The sequence below is a fragment of the Zeugodacus cucurbitae genome, chromosome 3, assembly GCF_028554725.1.
Source record: "Zeugodacus cucurbitae isolate PBARC_wt_2022May chromosome 3, idZeuCucr1.2, whole genome shotgun sequence".
Taxonomy (NCBI): domain Eukaryota; kingdom Metazoa; phylum Arthropoda; class Insecta; order Diptera; family Tephritidae; genus Zeugodacus; species Zeugodacus cucurbitae.
The window spans coordinates 70,949,558-70,974,493 of NC_071668.1; the positions used below are offsets into that span (position 1 = coordinate 70,949,558).

The 24,936-nt window shown below is 37.1% G+C and overlaps 1 protein-coding gene across 4 annotated transcripts in view; it reads left to right on the plus strand.

Annotated features, from left to right (window-relative positions):
- LOC105216972 (chaoptin) overlaps positions 1-24,936 on the plus strand; it is a 292,722-nt gene that overhangs the window by 204,550 nt on the left and 63,236 nt on the right. For all 4 annotated transcript variants that reach the window (XM_029043331.2, XM_011191760.3, XM_011191761.3 and 1 more), the window contains one exon: positions 18,267-18,694. In XM_029043331.2, coding sequence (XP_028899164.2) covers positions 18,267-18,694 — 428 coding nt within the window. The remainder of the gene's footprint in view (positions 1-18,266; positions 18,695-24,936) is intronic.

Consider the following 24,936-nt stretch of genomic DNA (forward strand, 5'->3'; position numbering starts at 1 on the left):
TTCACCTAAGTCTTTTGGCGAATTCGCAAATTGAATGGCATTTTGTATTTTATACGCGCGCTGCGTGTTCAATTTCACTTGCCATGTACGCGTAGTCAACCAGCCAGCTGCCACCTTTGCACGACACAAATCCGCAATCATTTCCTGTCTACCTCAGCAGCAGCGTAAACACAAGCAAGCAGTGAGATATTCCTACGTTCGTGCGCGTATTTCACCTTTAGCGCCTAAAAGCATGCCTCGGCAGTGCTAGCTGGAAGCATATTGTAGCTGTATGTGTGTGTGTTGGCAACAATGGTGGCAACAGTGGCGCTTACGCAACGGTTCTCTGTTCTTACTGCTTGATAAATGCGTTGCGTTGGTGCTCTCTGCTGCTCTGCCACCTCTTCCTCATATGTATGTAACACTACCGTATTGTTTGTTTGAACTTTCAATTTCACGAAATTTTCTACTTATTTGCTGCTTATCCACTTGCTACACGTGCACACACATATGTAGGCTTTACATAAGTATTTTTTTTTTTTTAATTTTTTTTCTGTTTCTGTTTCTGTTTCAGTTTCTGTTTTTTTTCCTTTTTCATCTTGATCGCTTTGTGTTGCCTTTGGTTTTGTCTGTATTGCCAATGCGTGGCTTTTGATTGCGCTACGTTGCCGCCATTTGTTACACATATTGCCTTGGCTTTTGATTTGCACGCATCTCTTTTTTTTGAGTTCTTCAAATACACTTTCATTTTCCGTTTTTTTGCAGCTCCGCCCAACTAACAAGCTTATATGTCTCAATCATTACTGTCGAGCACGTTAAATTTTTTTTGCTACATATGAGTATATGTTATTTGCAAATTGCTTACATTTGATTAACATGTTATTGTACTTATGCTTGAAGGTCCTTAAAGGATTTGATAGATTCGTTTTGCTTGAAATTCCGAAATCATTGTTTTTTCTTAAATATTGTTAACTGAACGGGTGTTTAAGCTGACACAAAGTCTCTCTAAAGGCATTGTATTATATTATTTGATTGAAGGATTGTTTTGTAGCAATGAGCTTAAGAATATATCTTACGTATAACAAGTGCTATTAGACTAATAAATGGGATTATTTAAGTGGATTTGATCTTTAACAGTTGTATCGCTTAGGCGTTGGATTTGTGTTGTTGTGTATCACTATATCAGCTCAAAGAAAATTTAATAGTGATTAATTTTAAGATAGCTAGTTACGATATAAGTTTGGGAGTTTCTTTAGTTATACATAGCCTTCGCTCTCTAAAATGTCTGTACGTAAATACCCTGTTCTCCTTAACTTTGGAACCCTAATAATATTTGTTCTCATCATAATTCAGTCTATGAATAAGATCTGTTCAAATAGAGTATAGCTGGTTTCTCATGTTTAGACAATCTTATCTCCCTTTTCTCAGGCACAACCCGAGCTGCCATCAAAAATCTTGGCCCAACATAATGGTTAAGAATTATTGATTCGGTTCCAATGTAATTCTCTAAAATCTGACATTTCTTCTTCATTTTTTAAGTTGCTCTCTCTAAATGGAAATATTCAATAATTTTAGCAACCGCAACATAAAGCAGATATTTTATCTCTTTACGAGGTTATGCTTTCCTACGTCAACATACATATATCATATACTCTACAAATCTTCTCCATTATTTTGCAGGTCATTTTTTAAGATCTCCACTTTTCTACGGTCAGGTTTTCTCCTTATAAGTCATTCGCTCTCTCTGGCACTGTCCATCTCTCTGTCACTGTATCTTTACTCCAGTGGTCGGCACTCCATACCACAATTGTGCCGACTCAAGTCACACGTATGCTTATACTCTATCATTCAGTCGTTGTCGAATCAGCAACGAGTAAACATCGCGCATGACTATGGCACTTTGCATAAGTGCCCTGCGCGAAATGCCTCCTTTTATAAATGTCGTTTTATGTTATGTATTATATTTATGGTTTTAAGCTATTTAAAGACAGAAAAGTTAATGCTTTTGTGTTCTAATATATTTGTTTAAATAATAAAATAACTAAAATGAATAAATGAGCACAAAAATTCATGTTTCATGAAAAAATTAAAAACATTCTTAAAATGTCAGGCTACAGAGTTCTCACTGGGTATTCATTATTTCGTGCTCAGCTATACAGTCACATTTCCTCTCGTGCCGACCACTGATTTACTCTAACTCTCTCGGTCACAGTCTCTCTATTCTCACTGTCGATCTCTCCACCACTCTCTCTCTATTCACTTTTCACTCTCTCTTTCTATCTCTGTAACTGTAACTCATTCTCCTTCATTGCCTCTGTCTCTCTCTCTCTGTCATTGCAACTCACTCTTCGACAGTGTCTGTTTCTCCCTCTGTCACTGTCTCCCACACGCTCGGTTTCCCTCTCTTTACCACTGTGTCTCACACGCTTGGTTTCTTTCTCTCTGTCACAGCTCAACTACTGATCCTCCTAAAATTTTATAGTTATACTACTAGTTTGTTGTTTGGAAAAAAATAAAAAGAAGAAATTTAATAAAAGGTACTATTTTAAAACTTCGAACAAAACTTCAAAACTTTGGCTTTTCTTCAGAAATGCTGCAACAACCAGTCAAGGTACATTCATAGTTTGAAAACATGTACTTTCCCAATAAAAATGGCAGCGTAAGAAAGGTCGTAAACTTGCATTTGACCCTTTAGTATGACATGTTACAACTACACATAGACTTGTGTGCACCGAAAAATCACAGAAAAACTTGACCCTGCAACAGAGTTGTCACCGCAAGCGGGCGCCAGCGCATCATTTTAGCCTTTCGCATAACTTTTTCCAAACAAGTGTTTGATTTCACCGTGACTTGGCCATATTCCAAAAAAGAAAAACCTAAATGAGAACACATAAATTCTCTGTTTTAGGCACAAGCGCCTAAAAGGCGACTGCACACAGTCGGCGAACGCACGGAAACCTCGAGTTGACACGCTGACACAGAATGTCAGCACTGCTGCCCCCACCAACAACAACAAGCAAATGAAAAGGCAAGTTTGTCGTGGCCAAACGCAGCTGGGGAATTTAAAAACAAATAAAGTGGCGAAAGTCAAGCAGCAGTCCAAGAGGATGAAGTTGAAAAAAGAAACTAAAGCAATCCGCAACAAAGGGCATAACTAAAGACAAATATGCAAACGGTCCGTGCCAGTGGTGGGAATTGCAGTTGAGCTGACAGGCAGCAAGAGGAAGCGAAGAATTTATGATGACTGCTGATGGTGATGGCGGCGCCCAATGCGGTCTCTGAGTCGGAAGCTACAGCATTTGTTGCAAAATAAAATCACATGCTGTCCTTTTGTTTTAAGACACAGCGCGGCCAGCACTTGAGGTCTTCTCCGGTATACTCAGGCTCATATTATACATCTATGTATGTATATTTGCACTGGCGACCTCTTGTGGAGCGAGCGAAATTTCCCCAGAGAGCCAGCGCATAAAATAGAGGCAAACAAGTAGAAAATTGAAAGATGAGGGCCAAGTCAAGACAAAAACAAAGGAAATAAAAGTGCTTGAGTCTCTAACTTAGTAGGGGTCATAGTGAAAGCGTAAGTGAAAGGTCGCATGGCATATTGTGAAATATTTATATTTAAATTAAATATGAACAAATGAAATTGTAATGACAGTGGACGGAGGAGATTTGCGTTGAGCCCTTAAAGTGCATGTAGAAAGATTTACTGAAGTAATACTAATAAAGATTGAAGCAAATTTGCATTTCACAAGAATACTTAAGTCAACTGCAGCTCAGAGGGTTTCTCAAGGATTCTTTCATGCTAGTTTCGCGAACAAGTCAGATACGAGGATTGTCCGTGGAGTTTGAAGACAAGACCAACAGAGAGTGAACTTTTTCAGAGACTATCTATAATTTGTCTGACTTCACAGCTGAAAAAATCCGGAAGAAGCATAGAACTCAGTACTTGACTTAAACGGCGAAACAAAACTAGTTCGCGAATGTTTTAGTATTGTCTTAGAGGAAGCCAAGTGGAGATCTGACCATCAATCTGTTGAAGATCCAAGCTCGATGTTTAGATCCAGATCTTACAGGATCTTTAAGATTGGTGTGGAGTTTTTATCTTCGTTTTGAAGATTCTTAGGCATGTAAAGTACATATATTTCTTTCTCAAAGGTTACGTTAGGTTAAGTCTAAGAGAAGATCTCCGCAACTGTAGAGAGTCTCCCGTAGACAGCCTCGACCGTCCTTTGTGACTCCCAAATACTCCTGACGGATCGCAAAGACCCTTATAAGTCGACAAAGCGGCTGGACTCCATTACCAGGCTTTTAATTCGACTAATGGCTCTAAGTCCTAATTTAAACAGCTTTCTTGGATATTTGAGGTTCAAAAATGGAAAAAATTAGAGCAAACTCTAGCGATGCCTAGAATTCAGTATACTTTGTTGTCGGGATCCTCTATACAGATTTGGTATTGAATGAATGCTTGATTTTTGAGAGCTGCACTCACGACCGTCTAACCTTAAATCTTCAATCCAATATTTGCGAATACTATTTCTATCGATTCAATATCGCAAAAGATGAATGGCATTTCCGCAATCGCGGAAGATCAAACTATTTCGCTTGACCAAATGTTTCATGCTCTAACTTGAGATATCGTGAACTTGAGATAAAAGTTCTGGAGAATAGAAGAATTAATTCAACAATGAGAGATGAATTAAAAAAGAGAGAGTGAGAGAAAAAATATTTGGAGCGAATAAAAGAGAAAAAGCTACTAAAAAGAGAGGGGGATATGATAAAACGAAAGAGAAAAAATACAATAGTTTGGAAAGTGGAACAATTAATTGAGAAATCAGAGAGGAATTATAAAGCGAAAAAGAGATAAAAAAGGAAGAATATAAAAGAAGTAGATGGTGATAGTATACAGTGGCTGTGAGTGGGAGAGGAAGATAACGAAACGATAATGAGATATGTTAATATTAGAATTGTTATCAAGAAGAGAAACAACTGATTAGAAAAAAATTCTTCAAAAAGAGAGGGCAGAGTTATGGGAAATTTCTATAAATGAATTGGAACTATTAGTGATTTATCTATAAAATGGAAGAGACTCGCACTTCAAAGCCTATAAACGTCATAAAAATTGTGTCTCTTTATGAGTATACCAAAAGGATGAAGTTTCCATCTTTGTGAGCCATTTAGAATTTTCTTGGAAACTTGAGCCACTTTAAATATAAAAGAGTGTGAAGCCTCTACTATCGAGCGATAGGTCCGACCATTTACCTTTTAAACTATATAAATTGTAATATGATATCTTATATATAAATATTCTAAACACTAAAAGGGCTCTAATCAACTCACTAGTGGAGAGAGTTCTCATGTGACTTTATGTGAGCTATAAAATTTTAACTACAGTTAATTTAATTTCGCTTCGGATTACGTTAATGAGATCCACAATGCATCTACAGTCTAGGCGTTCACCTCTCACGCTTACCTACGCAGTTACAAGGCCAAGGATTACTATCAAATGTATGTATGCAGTATAAGCTGTTATGTGAGTTGCGGTACACAAGACTTACAAGAGGCACATCGAGAGACTATGTGCCGAGCAAAAGCATAACACTCAAGTACACAAAGCAACGTGACATAACAGATTGACGATGTCATTTGGCATAATTGTAACAAGCCAAGGCATATACTACTACTTATACATAGAAGTAGGCAATACAGCAACAGTTGCAAGCTTATGTGTGTTGTGTTAAATGAGTATCTCACATACACGCTGTGTGTCTAACTGCCGTTTGTTACGTCAATTTGAAGCTTTGCTAGCACCAGCACAAATATGCTGTAGCATACTTAACGGCGCTTAAGCAGCCACGCTCACTACCAGCGAACAGCTTTGACTGAATTCCTCGCATATATATTTATCTATATATGTATGTGTGTCACAAAGATAAGCCGACATGAAATGTCTAAGGTGCCAGTGGTTTTCCAGTTGACATAGAACTCGCTGAGTTGGCGCAACACACATACAAGCAACTGAGTTGTATCTGATGCTGATGATGATAATGCTAAGTTGTAATAAACTTAGTATTAGCTGAGTTGCCCTAAAATGTCAACTTATATATTTATATGCGAGTACATGTGTGTAAGCCGCTCAGTGTTGTTGCAATTGCTGTACTTTTTGCTTTGCCAGCGACGGTAATGGCAACGGAAGAAGTGCTGCTTAAAAAGCGTTTAGTGTTGACGAAAGTCAAGGCTGTCAGCGCTCGTTTACAACTCATGTATTTAAATGAGGCGCACCCTTACATACACTCACATATAGATATGTGGCTCTGTATATGTGTGTGTGCGAAATGTTATTTCAGCAAGCTTGTAAATTTAAGTAAATTAGCAAAAGTTGCCGCTGCCTCGCATAGTGACTCTAGTAAGAGAGAGATAGAGCGCTGGAGAATGCTTGCGAAAATACAATCAAAACTTTGTTGCCTAACTTTAGGAGCAGCTATTTACGTTAAAACGTCAGCAGCACATAAGTGAATACCAAGAAGTTTAAGTAAATTTTTACTAACAAGTGCAGAGTGCAAAAAGGCGAAGGGTTGCGGCTAAGAATGACTGGAAAAAATTTGAGGAAAAACTACACATGCATGACTTTAGTTTTTTGTATGTGCGCCTAAATGTAGACTACATTTTTTGGACATGCTGCATTTGTGTAGAAAAAAGAGCGTATAGCTGCTTAAAAATTCAAGGCACATAGTTGGGAAACATGTTTAAATATTTAAGCTGATATATATATATTTTTTTTTTATACTTATTTACATATATAGACACACACATGCTTGGATTTACCATTAACTGTTGAGTACTTCTACGCACTGCGAATATCAAGTGACAGCTTCGAAGCTCACATCGTTGTTGTTGTATACGATAAGGTCGCCGCTACGCAGACACTTAAGCACACATACGCAAATATATATATACTAGAAGTAAATATATTTGTACCACGCACTTGCTGATAATGATGCTAAGGAGTCTGCCATATTGGCATAAAAGCTATCTATACTCTTCCACATTATATGCTTATAAGACGCGCAAGTGTGCTTATACGCTTATAATACTTATTACATATAATACATAACATAGCACAGCATAGCAGGCTGCTTTAAAGCTGTTATAACCCGACTCCCTACATACTACAAAACACAGCCATGAATATGTGTGCCTGCTTCAAGGTACTTCAAGTTGAAGGTGAAATAACGGCCGACCCAACGGCTGACTGCTTACGTAAGTTATGCGTATACCGTAAATGTGTAGATCGCTTCAAATGCCAAGTGTTTGCGTTGAGTAGTAAACCAAAGCATTTGCGCGTTGCATACTTGTAGGCGTTGTATAGACCTATTGCCAGTAATTCGCGCAGCTAGGTGCGTTTACATGCATATATTATGATTGCTTATAAGCCCCTTTAAGCGTATAAACTGATTGAGCTGCGCATATTACGTCAAGGATAACAAGGCGCTTTAAATTCATTTATTTCACTTTGTCGCCTTGTGTGGTGGTTATTGTGGTTTGCCGTGGCATTTTTGTCGCTTCTAAGTTGGGTGTGTGGAGCTGTTTTTTGTCGCCGGTATCTTTATACATAAATAAATTGTGGTATGAGTTGGAGTAACAAATTTATTTAGTACATATTTAAGAAGAATTTTATGCAGGATGCGCTGTAAGCGCGTAGGAAGTTGCCTCACTTAGGCGTATTTTAATGGATTATTGAGGTTTTTGGAGAAAATATTTAATGTGAAATGTATTTTTAGCTTCTAGTCTTGATTTTTTGCATTGCTTCAAGCATAAAGCTGAAAGCTGTACTTCAAGCTATTCTCGCTTTGGCTCTCAACACTAATTATGTATGTATGTGATTGGCGTTGCAACCGTTTAGCCGGTTATAGCCGAATCGACGATAGTGCGCCACCTCTCTCTCTCCTTCGCAGTTTGGCGCCAGTTGGAGATCCCAAGTTTAACCAGGTCGCTCTCCACCTGGTCCCTCCAACGGAGTGGAGGCCTTCCCCTTCCTCGGCTTCCTCCGGCGGGTACTGCATCGAACACTTTCAGGGCTGGAGTGTTTTCGTCCATTCGGACAACATGACCTAGCCAGCGTAGCCGCTGTCTTTTTATTCGCTGAACTATGTCAATGTCGTCGTATAACTCGTACAGCTCATCGTTCCATCGTCTGCGGTATACGCCGTTGCCAATGTTCTGAGGACCATAAATCTTGCGCAAAATTTTCCTCTCGAAAACTCCTAGTGTCGTCTCATCTGATGTTGACATCGTCCAAGCTTCTGCACCGTAGAGCAGGACGGGAATGATAAGCGACTTGTAGAGCTTGATTTTGGTTCGTCGAGAGAGGACTTTACTGTTCAATTGCCTACTCAGTCCAAAGTAGCACCTGTTGGCAAGAGTTATTCTGCGCTGGATTTCGAGGCTGACATTGTTCGTGTTGTTGATGCTGGTTCCCAGGTAGATGAAATTATCTACGACCTCGAAGTTATGACTGTCAACAGTGACGTGGGAGCCAAGACGCGAATGCGCCGACTGTTTGCTTGATGACAGGAGATATTTCGTCTTGTCCTCATTCACCTCCAGACCCATTCGCTTCGCTTCTTTATCTAGTCTGGAAAACGCAGAACAAACGGCGCGGTTGTTGCTTCCGATGATATCAATTTCATCGGCGTACGCCAGGAGCTGTACACTCTTGTAGAAGATTGTACCTTCTCGGTTTAGCTCTGCAGCTCTTATAATTTTTTCCAGCATCAGGTTAAAGAAGTCGCACGATAGTGAGTCACCTTGTCTGAAACCTCGTCTGGTATCGAACGGCTCGGAGAGGTCCTTCCCGATCCTGACGAAGCTTTTAGTGTTGCTCAACGTCAGCTTACACAGCCGTATTAGTTTTGCGGGGATACCAAATTCAGACATCGCGACGTAAAGGCAGCTCCTTTTCGTGCTGTCGAAAGCAGCTTTAAAATCGACAAAAAGGTGGTGTGTGTCGATCCTCTTTTCACGGGTCTTCTCCAAAATTTGGCGCATGGTGAATATCTGATCAGTTGTCGATTTTCCAGGTCTAAAGCCACACTGATAAGGTCCAATCAGTTTGTTGACGGTGGGCTTTAGTCTTTCACACAGTACGCTCGACAGAACCTTGTATGCGATATTTAGGAGGCTGATCCCACGGTAATTGGCGCAGATTGTGGGGTCTCCCTTTTTGTGTATTGGGCAGAGTACACTGAGATTCCAATCGTCAGGCATGCTTTCTTCCGACCACATTCTGCAAAGAAGCTGATGCATGCACCTTATCAGTTCTTCGCCGCCGTATTTGAATAGTTCTGCGAAGATAAGGTCCAATCAGTTTGTTGACGGTGGGCTTTAGTCTTTCACACAATACGCTCGACAGAACCTTGTATGCGATATTTAGGAGGCTGATCCCACGGTAATTGGCTCAGATTGTGGGGTCTCCCTTTTTGTGTATTGGGCAGAGTACACTGAGATTCCAATCGTCAGGCATGCTTTCTTCCGACCACATTCTGCAAAGAAGCTGATGCATGCACCTTATCAGTTCTTCGCCGCCGTATTTGAATAGTTCTGCCGGTAATCTATCGGCCCCCGCTGCTTTGTTGTTCTTCAAGTGGGTAATTGCTATTCGAATTTCTTCATGGTCGGGTAATGGAACATCTATTCCATCGTCATCGATTTGGGGATCGGGTTCGCCATCTCCTGGTGTTGTACTCTCACTGCCATTCAGCAGTTCGGAGAAGTGTTCCCTCCATAATCCCAGTATGCCCTGGACATCGGTTACCAGATTACCACCTTGGTCTCTACATGAGGATGCTCCGGTCTTGAAATCTTCGTTAAGTCGCTTCATTTTTTCATAAAATTTTCGAGCATTCCCTCTGTCTGCCAGCTTCTCAAGCTCTTCGTACTCACGCATTTCGGCCTCTTTCTTTTTATGTCTGCAGATGCGTCTCGCTTCCCTCTTCAGCTCTCGGTATCTATCCCATCCCGCACGTGTTGTGGTCGTTTGCAACGTTGCGAGGTAGGCAGTCCGTTTTCTCTCCGCTGCGAGACGGCACTCCTCATCGTACCAGCTTGTTTTTTGCATTGTTTTCACTCAGACTAAAACATTGATAGAATTCTCAAACGGTTTAAAAATTTTTGAATATCAATTTTGAGTATTTTTACGGTATATTCAACCCCTAAAAACGTCTTTAATGTCAACTAAAATTGATTTCACATTAAAATCTATATTTGAATTTAAACATAAAGATTTAGAAAAATTTTAAAATTTTTAATCGATTTAGAAAAATTAAATTTTGTCTATTATAAAATGATAAAAATTAATTTCGAAAATTTTAACATTTAATATTGACCAATTATTTTCCAAAGTACTACTACTCTCAAAAATATTGTCTTCAACAAAATTCCGGCAAAAAATATTAAATTCCTCGCGCGTTAATTAAACGCGCGCCTGAAACTATGCACACCTTTCCTTGATCAACCATTCCCATCTATGAATAAAATATAAATTCTCGCTTGCTTTGTGATATGTTTGCAAATTCGCGCACAGCGGTTAAGAGAACACAAAAACAAAACGCACAACTAAAGCGCCAGGTGCCACTATGCCAACGCTATGCATGCTAAGCGCCTAAAAGCACACACGCGAACCACTCACCGCCTCGTTTAACAATTTATGCAAATGCGTTTATATAACGGCAACACCTTAACGTCCGAGTGCCTTTATATTGTTGCCACATGCCACGAGTATACTATATGCCGTTACTTAGCTTATAGTGATACATAATATATGGTAGCGCATAAAAGTATGCTATGCAATACTTAAGTCCACCAGGCGGTGCTTAAAACGTATGCGTACAGGCATTTCCGCTCCGTAGCCACACGCATGCTTGGCAAATCGTTGAATGGCGAAGTAAAAATAACAATAAAATAAAAAATACGAAATTTAAATAACGGTTTAGTTTTTACGCAGAAATCGCATAGCGCGCAGCCAAGTGAAGCGTAGCGCTCATGAAATACTAACACGGCATACATGCCATATTTGCTTAAGCACATGCATACGCTTTGTTTTTTATGCCACTTTCTTTTCTTTTTTTCAATTTCCCACACCTATACTGGTGTGTGGGTGCATGCAAAAACAATAGCAATGCGCAATTGTCCAGTTGACTGCCTTTAGTTATTTAGTGTGTGAAATAGCAGAATCAACTCTGTAACAGTAAACAATGGAATGTGCGCACCATTCGAGCGAAACCAAAATGTCAACAACTAAAAATATATGTGTGTGTGTGAGTGTGGGTGTATTTGCTTAGTCAAGCAAATGGCACACGCGGCTATTGTAAATGCGCGCCGATTGTGTAGTTATTTAGAAGTAAAAAATATGACACCAAATATATCATATACAGTAAGCCAATGGAAAATGTTTTTTTTTCTTTTATTATGATTTTATATATTTTTTTATAATATCAGATGTCAAGCAGAGATGAATGGAACTGCCTTTCAACTTTCAAAAAATGTTAGTTAATAATCGATTTTATACTGTTACATATTAGGAGCCTTTAATTTAATATTTTTATTTTATTTTATTTTATTTATTTTCTTTTTTAAATTTTTGTGTAACTAGTTGCAAACAAGTCCAAAAATAATCAATTCAAATTATGTTACTTTTCCATAGTACGTTTTATTTAATATGAAAAAATTTATGAACTCCGAAGGATAGGATAGGTTAAGGTCGAGATCTCCACAGCTGTAGAGAATCGCACTTAGACAGATTCGACCGTCCGTGACGACCGGGAAACTCCTAACCGATCACTTAGACCCGTACGATGCGACAAAGCGCTTGGACTCTGTAATAAAGTTCTTAAGTCGGCTAAGTCGATTCCAGTCACTTCGCTGGGTTCGCCGAAGATATGCCTACCGAGGGGCTTTAACCTAAGTCTAGCGATTGCTAGAATGCTGCCTAATGGGTGTTTCCTCTTCGCCTTCCACCAAACAGCTTTGGCGATTAGTGTCTGACCTAATACCTAGCCTCACCGCGTGTGTCCCTCCCTATTGGACAATGATCAGTAAGCATACCAATGATTGCGACGAGATGAGCCTTATTAAGCGACAGCAGCTATGAAGACCGCTTTCGATACACCATTGTCCAGAAAGATCCAACTACTGCGCATGTGCTGGTTGTTTTCCAGCGTTTAGCGGGCTCACTCAAAGACAGTGTGTCCAGCGGTCTGGCACAAGTGGACCACTAACTGCCCACACGTTTTCACTCCGGCGTCAATGTTGTTAGGGTACCCTCTCTTGCAAGCTGACCCGCTATGCAGTTTCCAGCGATTCCGCGGTGACTGGGTACCCCGACAAGTCGAATTATAAAGTAGTTCGAAGCTACCGATAAGGATATTAGGCACTCCCTTACTAGCTTAGAGTGTACTGTCATCGAATCCAAGGACAGTATTGCCTCTTTGCTATCGGAGTGATTACACAAATCCATAAAAAATTAAAAATTGGTCATCAAAAAGTAGTTTTACTAAGCACTAATTATACAACAACATGCTGGAAATATATATTCCAGATATTCAAAGGTCAGAAACTCACAAAGGTTACGGATAAGTTTACTCATTGCTTAGAAATCGGGTTCCTGATGGATGTACCCGACCATTTCAAAATGGTGGTATCTTTATTATTAAGCTCTCTAAGAAATCAAAAAGCACTCCCAGCACAATCTATCCACTTTTCTTTTCTGCCACATATTTCTTCTTTTATTTTCCATTTATCCACTGATCCTCTTTTGGCTAGTCTGAGTCCGATGTGATCTCAGAACTGCACTTGTTGCTGGTTTCACTGTTCGAAGTTAAGAGTAGATCTATATTAAAGGAAGTCTAATTTCATTCAGTAACGAGAGTTGTGCGCTTTCAATTTATGTAAAGATGAGATGAGAGAGATCTTAACCTCCATTCCGTCTCTGTCCCCTTCCCCGTATCTATCTCCATCCATTTTCTAACTCTATCGTTACCGATAGCCCCCTCTCTCACTCTTTCTGTCACTACCACTATTTCTAAATCTGTCTCTGCTAAAGGGTTGCTTCCTTTAACTCTATTTCTATCTTAATTACTTTCTCTACGATATTTCTATCTCCAATTCCATTATTATCTCTCTCCCTCTCTCTCTCTTTATCTCTGTCTTTCCTGATATTTTATGTCCCTTTCTGTAGCTTCTCTATCTATATATTTATACATATAGTCAAATATATATACAAATAGTCACCTATTTGATACAGAAACTATATACTCACTTTGAAATGATAGCGAATCACAAGACATTACTTACTTTTAATTAACATTATCTACTTCCAACTCAAGCTAAGTACTTTAAATACAATACAATACTTAAAATACAATCTTTTACCCATTTTGTGTATCGAAAATTCATTCCGACTATTTTATAAATTTTTCTACGGTAGCAATATTTATAGTTGAGTAGTTCAAAAATACTCATTCATATAAGCTTGCCTCCCCTATTTTATAAAATCGTAAAAATACCCACTGAGTACTTCCACCTCTTGCTACACATTACAGCGATACTAAAAACAAATGTATTCATAATTGAAAAATAGAAAAACTGCAGTAAATTGTTGGCAAATAGAAATAATTTCGTATTTACGATTACGATAATGACGACGAAGCATGCAAGTCTCGAGCGCAGGTGAAATCGTTACTTATTCGATAACTCGAGTATGCAGTTGAGTGCAAAATTATTTTAAATAACCACAAGAGTCATTTACGCAGGTGTTATGTGCGAATACAACGCTAAGGTGCTTTGTACAAATAATGTGATATATAATATATGGCATCCGGTAATATTTCCGCTTGCAGGGAAGTGCAATAATTTTAACACACTAAGCGCCATTAGAGGTTGTGGCGGAGGCTTTTCGAAATTACGCATCGTTTAGTAGCGGATTTTTAACACAAATAAATTAGTACAAGCGTTGACATAAATATTTGCCACGGGCAAAATGCGTAACGCATAAAACTAAACTGCGGCTGGATCGTAAAAAAATGGAAATTATTTATGTGTAAGTACCATACACTCATGTGTAGCGTAATAGCGGTGCAGTAGCAAAGTGTAGGCATTAGAAAGGGCTGCATAAAAAGAAAAATTATAAAAATATAATAAAATAATATTTGCATTTGAATGTATAAGTAGTAGTAATGCCGTGGCATTGGTGCCCCCACTGCAGTTAATGCGCACAAATTATATTTTATGCTTTGGCGAGTGCTCGAAGTAATTGCTGAGTGGCACGTCAGGCGTGTGCAATGCGCACAGCTGTGAAGATTACAAAAATGAAAGTGCGCGCAAATTTAAGTATACATAATTTTATATAAAGCGCTGGGCTTAATTATTTATTTTTTCATTTTTCTTTTTGCCTTTGTTGTTGCACCCTTTTTAATATAAATTTTTTAATGTTTTCATTTTTCCTTTCATTCGCAGCGTTTTCATTCATAATATGAACCATTTCTGTTGACTTTTTTCTCTGCTTTTCTTTTTTTGAGTACGCCCTTTGTATTGTACAACAACAAGCACTTAGTAGGCGCCCGCGTTTTGGAGGCCTTGACGGCAGCGTCAAAACAGAGTCAAGGTCTCGCCCAGCGGTGGCTAACTGCCCACTTGTGGTCGCCAAAGCGCCGCTATAAATGCACTAAAAATATGGTAGGTACATAATATTGAAGGAAAAAAAAGGTTCAAATAGCCGTAGTGAAGGTGAAAGCAAGAGAGTGTGCATTTAAATAGAACAGATGTCCCTGAAAAGTAGTCCCTCGTTGCGCATAAAGCGCAAAATGTGCTAATGCGCTTAAAAGTTATGCAAATACTGTGCTTGTTTTGACAGCTGTCAAAGGTGAATCACGCATATCTTTCTGCTACTTTCATATTGTTTTTGTTATTTCGGAGGATTTAAGTTATTTAAGTCATAATTTTGCGGTGTGGATTTGGGTACTTCTTCTGTATAATTTTTATGACTTAAATACTGTCGCACATTTTATTAAATATACTTTTGGAGAGCCTCTGTATCCTATCTGGTAGAAGAATATATAAAGTAGAGATAAAAAAGAATGGCCTCATGAGATGAAAAATATATAAGTGAAGATAAAAAGAAGATTACCTCACTTCAATTTAAATAATGCCAGAAGCTATTATTTTAATAATTTTAAGTCAAAAATTAGTCTTTTAAATGCAAAAGAGGTCTACGATGTCTTGTATGGCTTTACGCAATATAACTATATAGTCTTGAATAATCAGAATCGCATATCGCATGCTTTCTTTTCACCTTAGAAACACTTTCTAGACTACATATAAAAATGACCCCCATTACTCTCATATAGCTTCAAGTTAAAACGATTCAAGTAGTGTTTCCTTATATAGTTTTCTTTTAGAAGGATATGTACCACATACCAGAGAATGGATGGAAAGTTGCTTGAAGTAAGCTGCCTCGCGCAATGCTGAAGAGTTTTCCACCAAAAGCATTTTTGCTTTTAACAATAACAGCCAAAACTAAGTCTTCAAAGTAATCGATATCAGTACAGGGTACCTATAGATAAGTTCTATATATTCATTACAAGAGCAATATTTGAAGGAAGAGAAAAAAACTTCTCATATCCAGCTTCCCTTTTGTACCCCAAATGAGTTACTTCATTCTCGAGTAATATTGCCTACTTTTGTAAACATTATCAGTCAAATTAAACAACCCAAAGAAAATATAGTACAAGCAGAAGTGAGGCTTCGATCTCATATAAAATTTTAAATGCTATTCACCAAAAATAGTAACGGATAAATTTACAGTCGGAAGAGGACTTTCTCAAATCACCACATTAGTTGAGTATGAGTCACTCAAAACTCAACTATCAAAAACCCACTTAACAACTGAATAGAGGAATTTAACACTTCACTTAAAGTCAGCTGCCAATCCTTATTGACTTCTCACTCGAAAGAAGATCTATGCAGCAAGTAGAAAGTAGTTTGAGTTTTCGAATATTGGTAGAGCCCCTTTCATAAAATTCTGAAATATAAAACATCGTAGGATAGTACATTAAGAAGGTTTTTGGTGGTTTCGCTAGAAAACATTTGTAAAAAATCTATGGAACTTTCCATAGTATGATGATATATACCAGAGGAGCTCTATCGTGATCCAGATTAGAGCGCGAATACAGAACAGGAATATCCCAAAGAAAGAAGTAGTATTGCAACTGAAATCTACTTGATAAAGATCTTCAGAAACGATGTTCTTATAATTATTAAAGCATGGATTAATACGGAATATCATTCCACACATAATGTGTATCTCTGTGTGTTAAATACCTTTCCGCAATTAAAAAAACTTGGTGGAAATTGGTCTCATGTAAAGCTGTTTGAACAGATTCTTTACATAACCCAACAAATGTCCTGATAAGATACTACGAATGGTCGAATCTTCAGTTGAGTTCATGAGTTGTTCAAGAAATCGTGAAGAAACGCATAAAGACAGACATTCTGTAAATTAAATTAGAAAACGTATTATAATCTGTTGTATGATAGGTATTATTTCAAAAAAATAATTGATACATTTTGGAGATATCAAGTTCTGCTTACTCTTGAAAGCTCTAAGAAGTTGTATGAAAGCTCTATGAAAGCTTTGTGAAAGCTCCTACCACAAAATTAATTTTTTCACTACACCAGCCAATTTGTCTACTGTTCCTTTACCATTTTCTCAAACAAATTTTTAATTTATTTCATATATATTTTATTTTTATATCAAAGCGCGCTCTGCATATTTTAAAGCCACCCGCAGCGAACAGCAGAAAACGCACATAAAATGAAAAACAAAAGAAAAAGTAAAAAATGCTGAACCAGCTGCCATCAAAGTGGTCAGTCATACGACGCTGCAGTAACAGCTGAATACCACACGGCGTGTGTGTATGCGCCTCGCGTTGACAAGCAGTTGACAGACGCGCGCTGAGACATCAGCCAACTACTGGCCCCACGCACACAAATTGGCCGCCGGTTTTATAATGATTGCGGAGCACAAAAAATACAGAAAAAGTGCCGGCAGCTGCGGGATAATTCATTATAAATGCTAAACGGACAGAGTTTATGAGTGCAAGCAGGCTAACGGCTGAAGAAGAGCAAGAGTCATACATAAAGCTGTTGTGGCAAGGAAAGTGGGTGCGAGCAGCAGTTGTTTGGAGTTGCATAAGGAAAATACTTTAAAGTAATAAGGGAAAATATATGAACAGCAGCAGCTCGAGTTGATACAAAATGAAATTAAAACAAAAAAATTAAAATTAGTATAATCAAGTGGCTCTTGCTGTTGTTGGAGAGCGCTGAGTTGATGCTACTACAAGTTTGTTCTAAAGCGAAATTTTTGTTGTTTTCCTTATTATTATCACCAACGCTGCAGCTCTGCCTTGTCAACAGTCTGTCATTTAGCTTCTATGTGCTCGCTAATGCAATGAATTTGATAGTGTTAGTGATAGCATCACCGCTGCCGGTCAGCCAGTGAGTTGATGAAGGTTGTTTGCCGTGAATTATGTTTGTAACTGTATACTATTTCAGTGCGAAGGCAACTTTTCCTCCTTCATATTAACGCTATCTTAATTAAAGTGAAGCATACTTTAAGGCGCTCATGCTATTGTGCTCATATTTCGCCTTATTGCTGTTGGGTATTTTATTTACTTTCATTAAATATCACTTGATGATAAGCGGAGTGCCTGCTTTGTAACTTTTTTAATTCCTCAACGTCAATTTATAGATGTAGGCGTGTAGCTACCTTGAGTTGGTGGGCACCCGAGGCACCTGCAAAACTTTATCCATATTTTAGCACCACGCGCACGCTTGGTAAATTACAATAATAACAAGTGTTGCTATTAGGAAAATATTAACTTGCACACATACCTATAATGGTGAGGTGTATACTAAATGAAAGCAATAACAACAACGACATAATATATTACCTAGTGGCAAGCTTTGTTGCTGAAAGTTGTTTGAAAAGTTTCTGAATATTAAATTTGTGTTGAAAGTGTGATGTCGTTAGCTTTAAAATATTTTAGGGAAATTTTATTTTTAAATCAAAATAAGAAGACAAAAAATAATAAATTATAAAAAAAATTTATTTAATTTTTTTTTTAAATATTAAAATTAAATATTTTATTGAAAAGTATATATTTAAACCATTTTATCTTACCACATGCATTAATCACATTTATTCCCACTCTCTCTCTCTCTCTCTCTCTCTCCAGGATGGCACATCAACGTCCACAATTGCTCATAATCTCCATCTCCCTGCTTTATTGGTTCCGTCACACGGGTGAATGTTGGAAATTCGATGGCGGCGGTCCGGGTGCACTCGGTCCTGGCACGCATAACCCACCTGCCCTCAATGCGCCCACATTTATTGCCACCTACACACATTTGCGTGCGCCACGTAGCGCTTCGGCGTCAGCTGCGGCTGTGGCGGCGCGCGGTCCACCGCCAGCTGTGCCGCCACCGAGTGGGAATGGTGGCGTTATGGCAGGTGGTAGCTTCTCGGCGCTACTAAATGGCCAACAACAGGATATATTGTATGCGTGTCCGCTGAATAGTATGTGCCAGTGTGCTGGGTTGCCGAATGAGACGTCGACACTGATCGAAATCAATTGCAACGAAGTGGCGCTGTATAAGTTTCCAGGTGAGTGTGTTGGTTGTTTAAAATTAGTTATTGCTTTTAAATAAAAAAAAAAAAATTTTATTATTTTGATAAATATTTTTTAAATGGTGGCAACCTTACATTTTTACTTTACTTTCCAACAAAATTTACGTTATATAAATATTATTTTATTATTATTATATAAAAAACTTATAATGTATTCGAAAAAAATATAAATTATAATTTTACGTTGGCAACCCTGTTATACAAAATTTTCAAATATTTTTATTTTTCGCTTTTTTTGAAATTATATACAACTTTTAATAAATAACTTAATATATATTAATTAATATTGCTCAGGAACTATAAATTTAATGTTGTTGACACCAGAGTTGCCAAGTAAAGGTTTGAACTATTTTTTTAATTTACTTTCAATACCTATCCTAAACATAAAAATTTTACTATCTTTGCAATAAAAAAATTTTTAATTTTAGTTAGTTGGCAACCCTATTATAATTACATTTTCAAAAATGAATGATTAAAATTTTTAACTCTACTTGACTCAACAGCTTCTATTTACACCAATGTTGCTTGACTGCATGGAAATTCTTAATTTGGCATTTATATTTTTATAACATTGGCAACCCATTTTTATAAATTGCAAAATGTTAAAAATTCTCAAAATTCTTTTACTGAGTTTAATAGCTGAATATTTCAAGCGACTGTTCTAGAATTTAATCAACAAATTTTAACAAAAAATAAACTAGGTGGCAACTCTGTTAATTTAAAAACTTGATTTAGGGACATTTTTATTAATAATTTTCATTATTATTTAATTGAATTATTTACTTGTGATCAAAATTAAATTGATTACTTACAAAATCAGGTGGCAACCCTACTGATAGGGTAGTTTAAAATATATTGTATGACATTTCTATATGCAAATACTGCAATAAAAATCCTCATGTCAAATAAAGTTTGGCATTACTATAAACATATAGATACCTATTCAGACAATTCTAGTATTCTTCGAGGCCATTACTTATCAATTTCCACTAAAATTGTATTCCCATCACAAATTTAAATGAAATTTATTTTTAATATGCGCCAATTTAAAGTTCTCAACTTTAATATTTACCCAAATTAATATTTCATCAACCGGAAAATGTACGCCTATCAAGGAAAAAAAATTCAATTCAATTTTCCCTTTATGCATGCTTCAATCAGCCGACCTTAGTTGAACACAAACTTTGGCAACAATTAAAATCTTCTACAACACTTCATCATCATAAATCTTATTGTCGGATCCTTTTCATTATTTTCTCATGTTTTGTCTTTTTTTTGCCGGTTTCTCGGTCAGTGCCGAGTGCAAACAATGATGTCCGCCTGCCCGAGAAGGGTTAAGTGCGACACAAGTTTGAGGGAAGTATGATTGGACGGACAACCTTACAATAAGCAAATTAAAATGGGTTACTTGCCGGCTACACATAAATAATAGATGGAGCGAAGTGGAAGGATGTAATGAACAAATTTCTGAAGGCTCAAAGCAGATATTTGCGCCACTCCTGTGTTAATAGAATCTATGGAGGGATTGAAAAAAAGTGATGATAGAGTGTGAATTGAAAGTATATGGCAAATAAGAGATTGAGTGGGAAGCAGAGTTGAGAAACGGTTTTAATTATTTTATTTAAATATTATTTGGTTGGCATGAGAATGGAGATCTATTTCGTTTTTTTTTTCTTTTTGGAATGAATGAACGTAAATAAAAAAGTGACCGCACTATGAAGTTTTCGAAAATGGAACATATACAAACAATAATGAATATTAAAAAGCGTGTCCTTGCAGATCTCTGTCCATTTAAAGTAGCTTTTTTAGAGAGTAACCCCTTCAATCATCTTTCTAGACTGATCTTGTCTTTTTTGGAACATCATCTAACTGAACACGTTTCGTAGGTACCAATGTCACTTTTTAAACATTACACTACAAAGGAAATCTTCTTGAAGTTTGTAGAAAATGTTTCCAATGCCTAGAGATCTCTCCTTATAGAAGATGTTAGGGGAGTCTTTCTGAAAAGTCTTAACCTGCCAAATTAGATATTAATATAGCATTTTGAGATTTCTTTCACAATTCAGTTCCTTATGATGATATTCCCTTCATAGAACATATTAAATGTGCCCCTAAATGTAGGCAATGTCAAATTTTTTGTGAGATCTATGTTTACGATAGGATTTGTATTAATTCTTTCAATTATATTAAAAAGATTCCCTCTTTTTACAATCTAAGACCAGCTACCTCTGAAATCATGCATGATCTACTTAAATGTCTGCCTAAAAGTAGGCAACGTTTAATGATATGATTTTTAAGCGCAGTGACACTCTTAACTATGGACTCCACTTTGAAAACACTGGAAGCAATTACGTATGGGAGGAAATTCTATATAAATTGTGGTATTTTTTAAGTGGACCTACTACGCTAGCAATATTCTCTTCCATTCGATAAAGTTAATTTCTTATTTTGCTATTTAGATTTAAATGCAGGCGTCCTTTAAAGCTTCTGCGATTTGTTTATTTATTTATTTTGTACGCCCAGATTAAAGCTCCAACTATTCACTGCATTAGCGCAAAAACAAAAACAAATTAAATTCAGAAGATTTAACAAAAACTAAAAACACTACAAGAGTCGAGTGCGCTAACTGCACTACAAAAGGAGACACAGTTACAAGCATACAACAATATAAGGATATCTCGCTACCGTATCACTTCCCCACCCCTACTCAACTAGCGCACTAACAGCTAACGCCAAAATCAGCCGTTTCCTGTTCCGTTGCGCACTTTAAGCTCTCTGCCGCCTGTCGCCTACCCCAGCGGCCTTCGACTATCACCTTCATATTGCGCTTAACCCCAACGAAATGCCCTGAACTGTCTTTTGCCGCTTTTATACGCTTCGTTGGCGCATTGTCCGACAGCACTAAATTAAGTTTTGTATTTAAGTTTGCCAATTAGTTTCGAAATGAAATTGTTGTCGACTTGGCCGCTTGATTTTCACTTGCCACTGCTCCGTCTTCCCTTGCGCAGTTGTCTTTCGACATGTTTTCAACCTTCAGCCTTCATGCATTTCAGTGTGCCCCTCTCAAGGTCTATATTGTAGCGTGTTTTCCTCATCTCATGGATTCCGCCTCCATCCCCGCGCTGTTTATTCGTCTGCTTGACTTGTCTGCCTTTTGACCGGTTGTTTTCCACTTCCGTTTCCGTTTCGTCTGTTATTTCTGCTACATTTATAGCGAAAATTTCATTTTCTCCACGACTTCTTCGTTGGAATACTGTTGTTTACGATTTGCAGTTGTTGTTGCTGTTGTTTTTTACCATTGTTTATGAGCGCCGTATTTGTGTTGCCGCCGTTGCTTGTCATTCCTTGTATCCGTAGTAATACTTTACTGCCTTTGGCCTTGTTGCTCTTTAGTAGTCTCTTGTGCATAAGTCTCTGCAATTGGTAACCCTTTCCACTGGCCGGTCGACTAAATTTAATTTTCTTTTTTGCTTGTTCAATTACAAAATATTCTTTGTTTCTAGTCTCGCCCGACCCTCTTCCTGCGCTTTGATCTATTTGCTTTAATCGTTTCTCACCCATTAAGTATTTGCTTAATTTTCATTTCTGTTTTGTTGTTCATCTATTTTAGTTGTACCTAGTTGGAATTATAAAAAATACAGTTCACAAAATATACTTTTCATCTAGTTCGATTTGTACAGTAAAAAAATTAGTATGATGAAAAAAAGCTTTTGCGAAGCTTTATTTGAGAGCTTTGGATAAGAATTTTGTGGTAAGAATTTATTGTTTTAACAGCAAAAGATTCCTAACTGGTTTTGAAACATTTAATATTGATATGATTTTCCAAAGCTTTTTTGAGCTTTTAAGCTTTAGGGCTTCTATCAGCAAGATATTGTTCAATTTCGAAGCTACCAATATGAATATGTTGGTAATATTCAATTTGTAAAGTAAAAAAGTTGCATTGAAGAAAAAAGCTTTTGCCAAGCTTTATTTGAGAGCTTTGGCTAAGATTTTTGTAGTAAGTATTTATTGTTTTAACAGCAAAAAATTCCTAACTAGTTTCGAAAAATTAAATATTAATATTATTTTTCAAAGTTTATTAGAGCTTTAAAGCTTTCTGCCTTTTATCTGCCACATAATGGTCAATCACAAAACTACGTTAGTAATAATTATAAACAATAATTAAACTGACTGACCTGTAATCAAAATAGGACCACTTGATGTTTTGGTGACATTCTTAAGAGATCAGGAAAGCTCAATATATTGTTCAACAGATGGCACTGAACGAAGTCTCTGTAATATACTAAAATAGTTAGTATTATATAGAATCTCACGTTTGAACAGAGGAGTAACAGCAAACACTATCTCAGGTCATTGTTTCGTGGTTCTTTAGTTGAGAAAAAACACCTGGTGAAAGTCTCTTAGATAGACTCTGGTCTATAACACTATTTACTATGTCAATATCTTATGTTGACTTCTCTCTTAGATAGACTCTCGTCTAAATACCATTTACTATCTCAATATCTTATAATGACTTCTCTAAAACAATACATAAGAATTAATCCATTTAGACGAACATTTCCTATATCTATCTCTTTATTTCTACTCCCTCAGTGACTGTACATCATTTTCTTTCTCCTTTTTTCCCATTTCAATGATACATATTTATCTCTCTATCCCTCTCTTTATCGTATCTCTTTCTCTATAATCTCGGTTTCTCCGCAACCTTACCTTATCTCATCCGTCTACCTATCTCTATCTGTCTCTTTCTCTTACCTATGTCACTCTCTCGTTCTAAAGGTTTTTACTTCTCCAACTATCCCTCACAACCCTATCAATTTTCACTCTCTTTCCCTCTCTTTATCGTATCTCTTTCCCCCTTATCTCGGTTTCCCCATCACCTTGTCTTATCGCATCCGTCCACTTATCTCTATCTGTCACTTTCTCTCATATATATCACTCACTCTAAAGATTTTTTCTCTCCAGCTCTCCTTTGCATTCCTATCAATTTTCACTCTCTTTCCCTCTCTTGCTAGTTCTCTCTCTCTCACTATATCTATATCTACGCACATCTCTTTCATTATTTCTGCCTTTTTCTCTTACGTCCATCTCGTGCCCCCATATGCTATCCATAACCTATAACCTGAGAAAAAGCTCTACAACTAAATTTATAGCTCATCACGATCACGACTTAACGCCCCGATTAGACTTATTAGACAAGTTAGTTTCATTATACTTTTAGTACATTTTTATTATTTCCTCGAGTATCCTTTCGCCTTAGTCCTGCACGGTTAATAAAAAATGGCACACTATCACGTTTGCCAAATTTCGCGCTAAATCAGCATAATTTTGATGAAGCACGTACTCCACTCAACTGAAAAGAGTATGTAGCGGCGAATAAAATTGAATATATATGTATGTGTATGAATGATAGAGGAAGGAGAAAAGAGGAAATCGAAAATCGCCAATGCAGCTTCATACACACACGAAATAATGCCGACATTTGCAGTTATTGAACATAAAATAAAAAAAATTTATTTTTTTGTAAGTGCAAATTGTAGCAAATGCGATTTTATTACCTTTTAGCGCCTAAGTGTATGCTATGTTTTTTATATTACTATCTACTTCATGCGCTTAAAAGTGATTTGAGCTTACTTTACAGTGCTTTTAATAGATATACTTGTGTGTACAGTTAACTCTGCGCTTTTACCAAAATTTGTGTTGCGGGTTTTGCGAGGAAAATTGATTGAAATTTGCACTTGAATAAATCATAAACTAAAATTGATGAATGTTTGCTACAAGCAAACCACTAGGTATGCACTTACGTGTACAACTAACTCTCTTCATATATATATATATGCATGTATATATAAAAGGTATATATATATATAAGCAAAAAGACACATTTGTATAGCGGTTTGTTTGGCAAAAATTAATTGCAGCGTAAACAAGAATTTGCGAAGCGCAAAATTTCTGCTCCAAAGCGACTAAAAGCTTACTTCTATACAGATGTATGTATATATATTTACCTATAACGGTATATGTTACAAAAATTGCAATATATCCATTTGCTGCCAAATGTAACCGCACCTGTAAACCAATTCATCAACTGAGTGTACAACTGCTTGACTGTATGTGTTTGTGCTAATGGCCGCCGCTACTAATGGCTGCCTCTGACTAATACATCAATTGGCATTGCGCTGCGAGTTTATTTTATATGCATATACATGTGTAGTTGT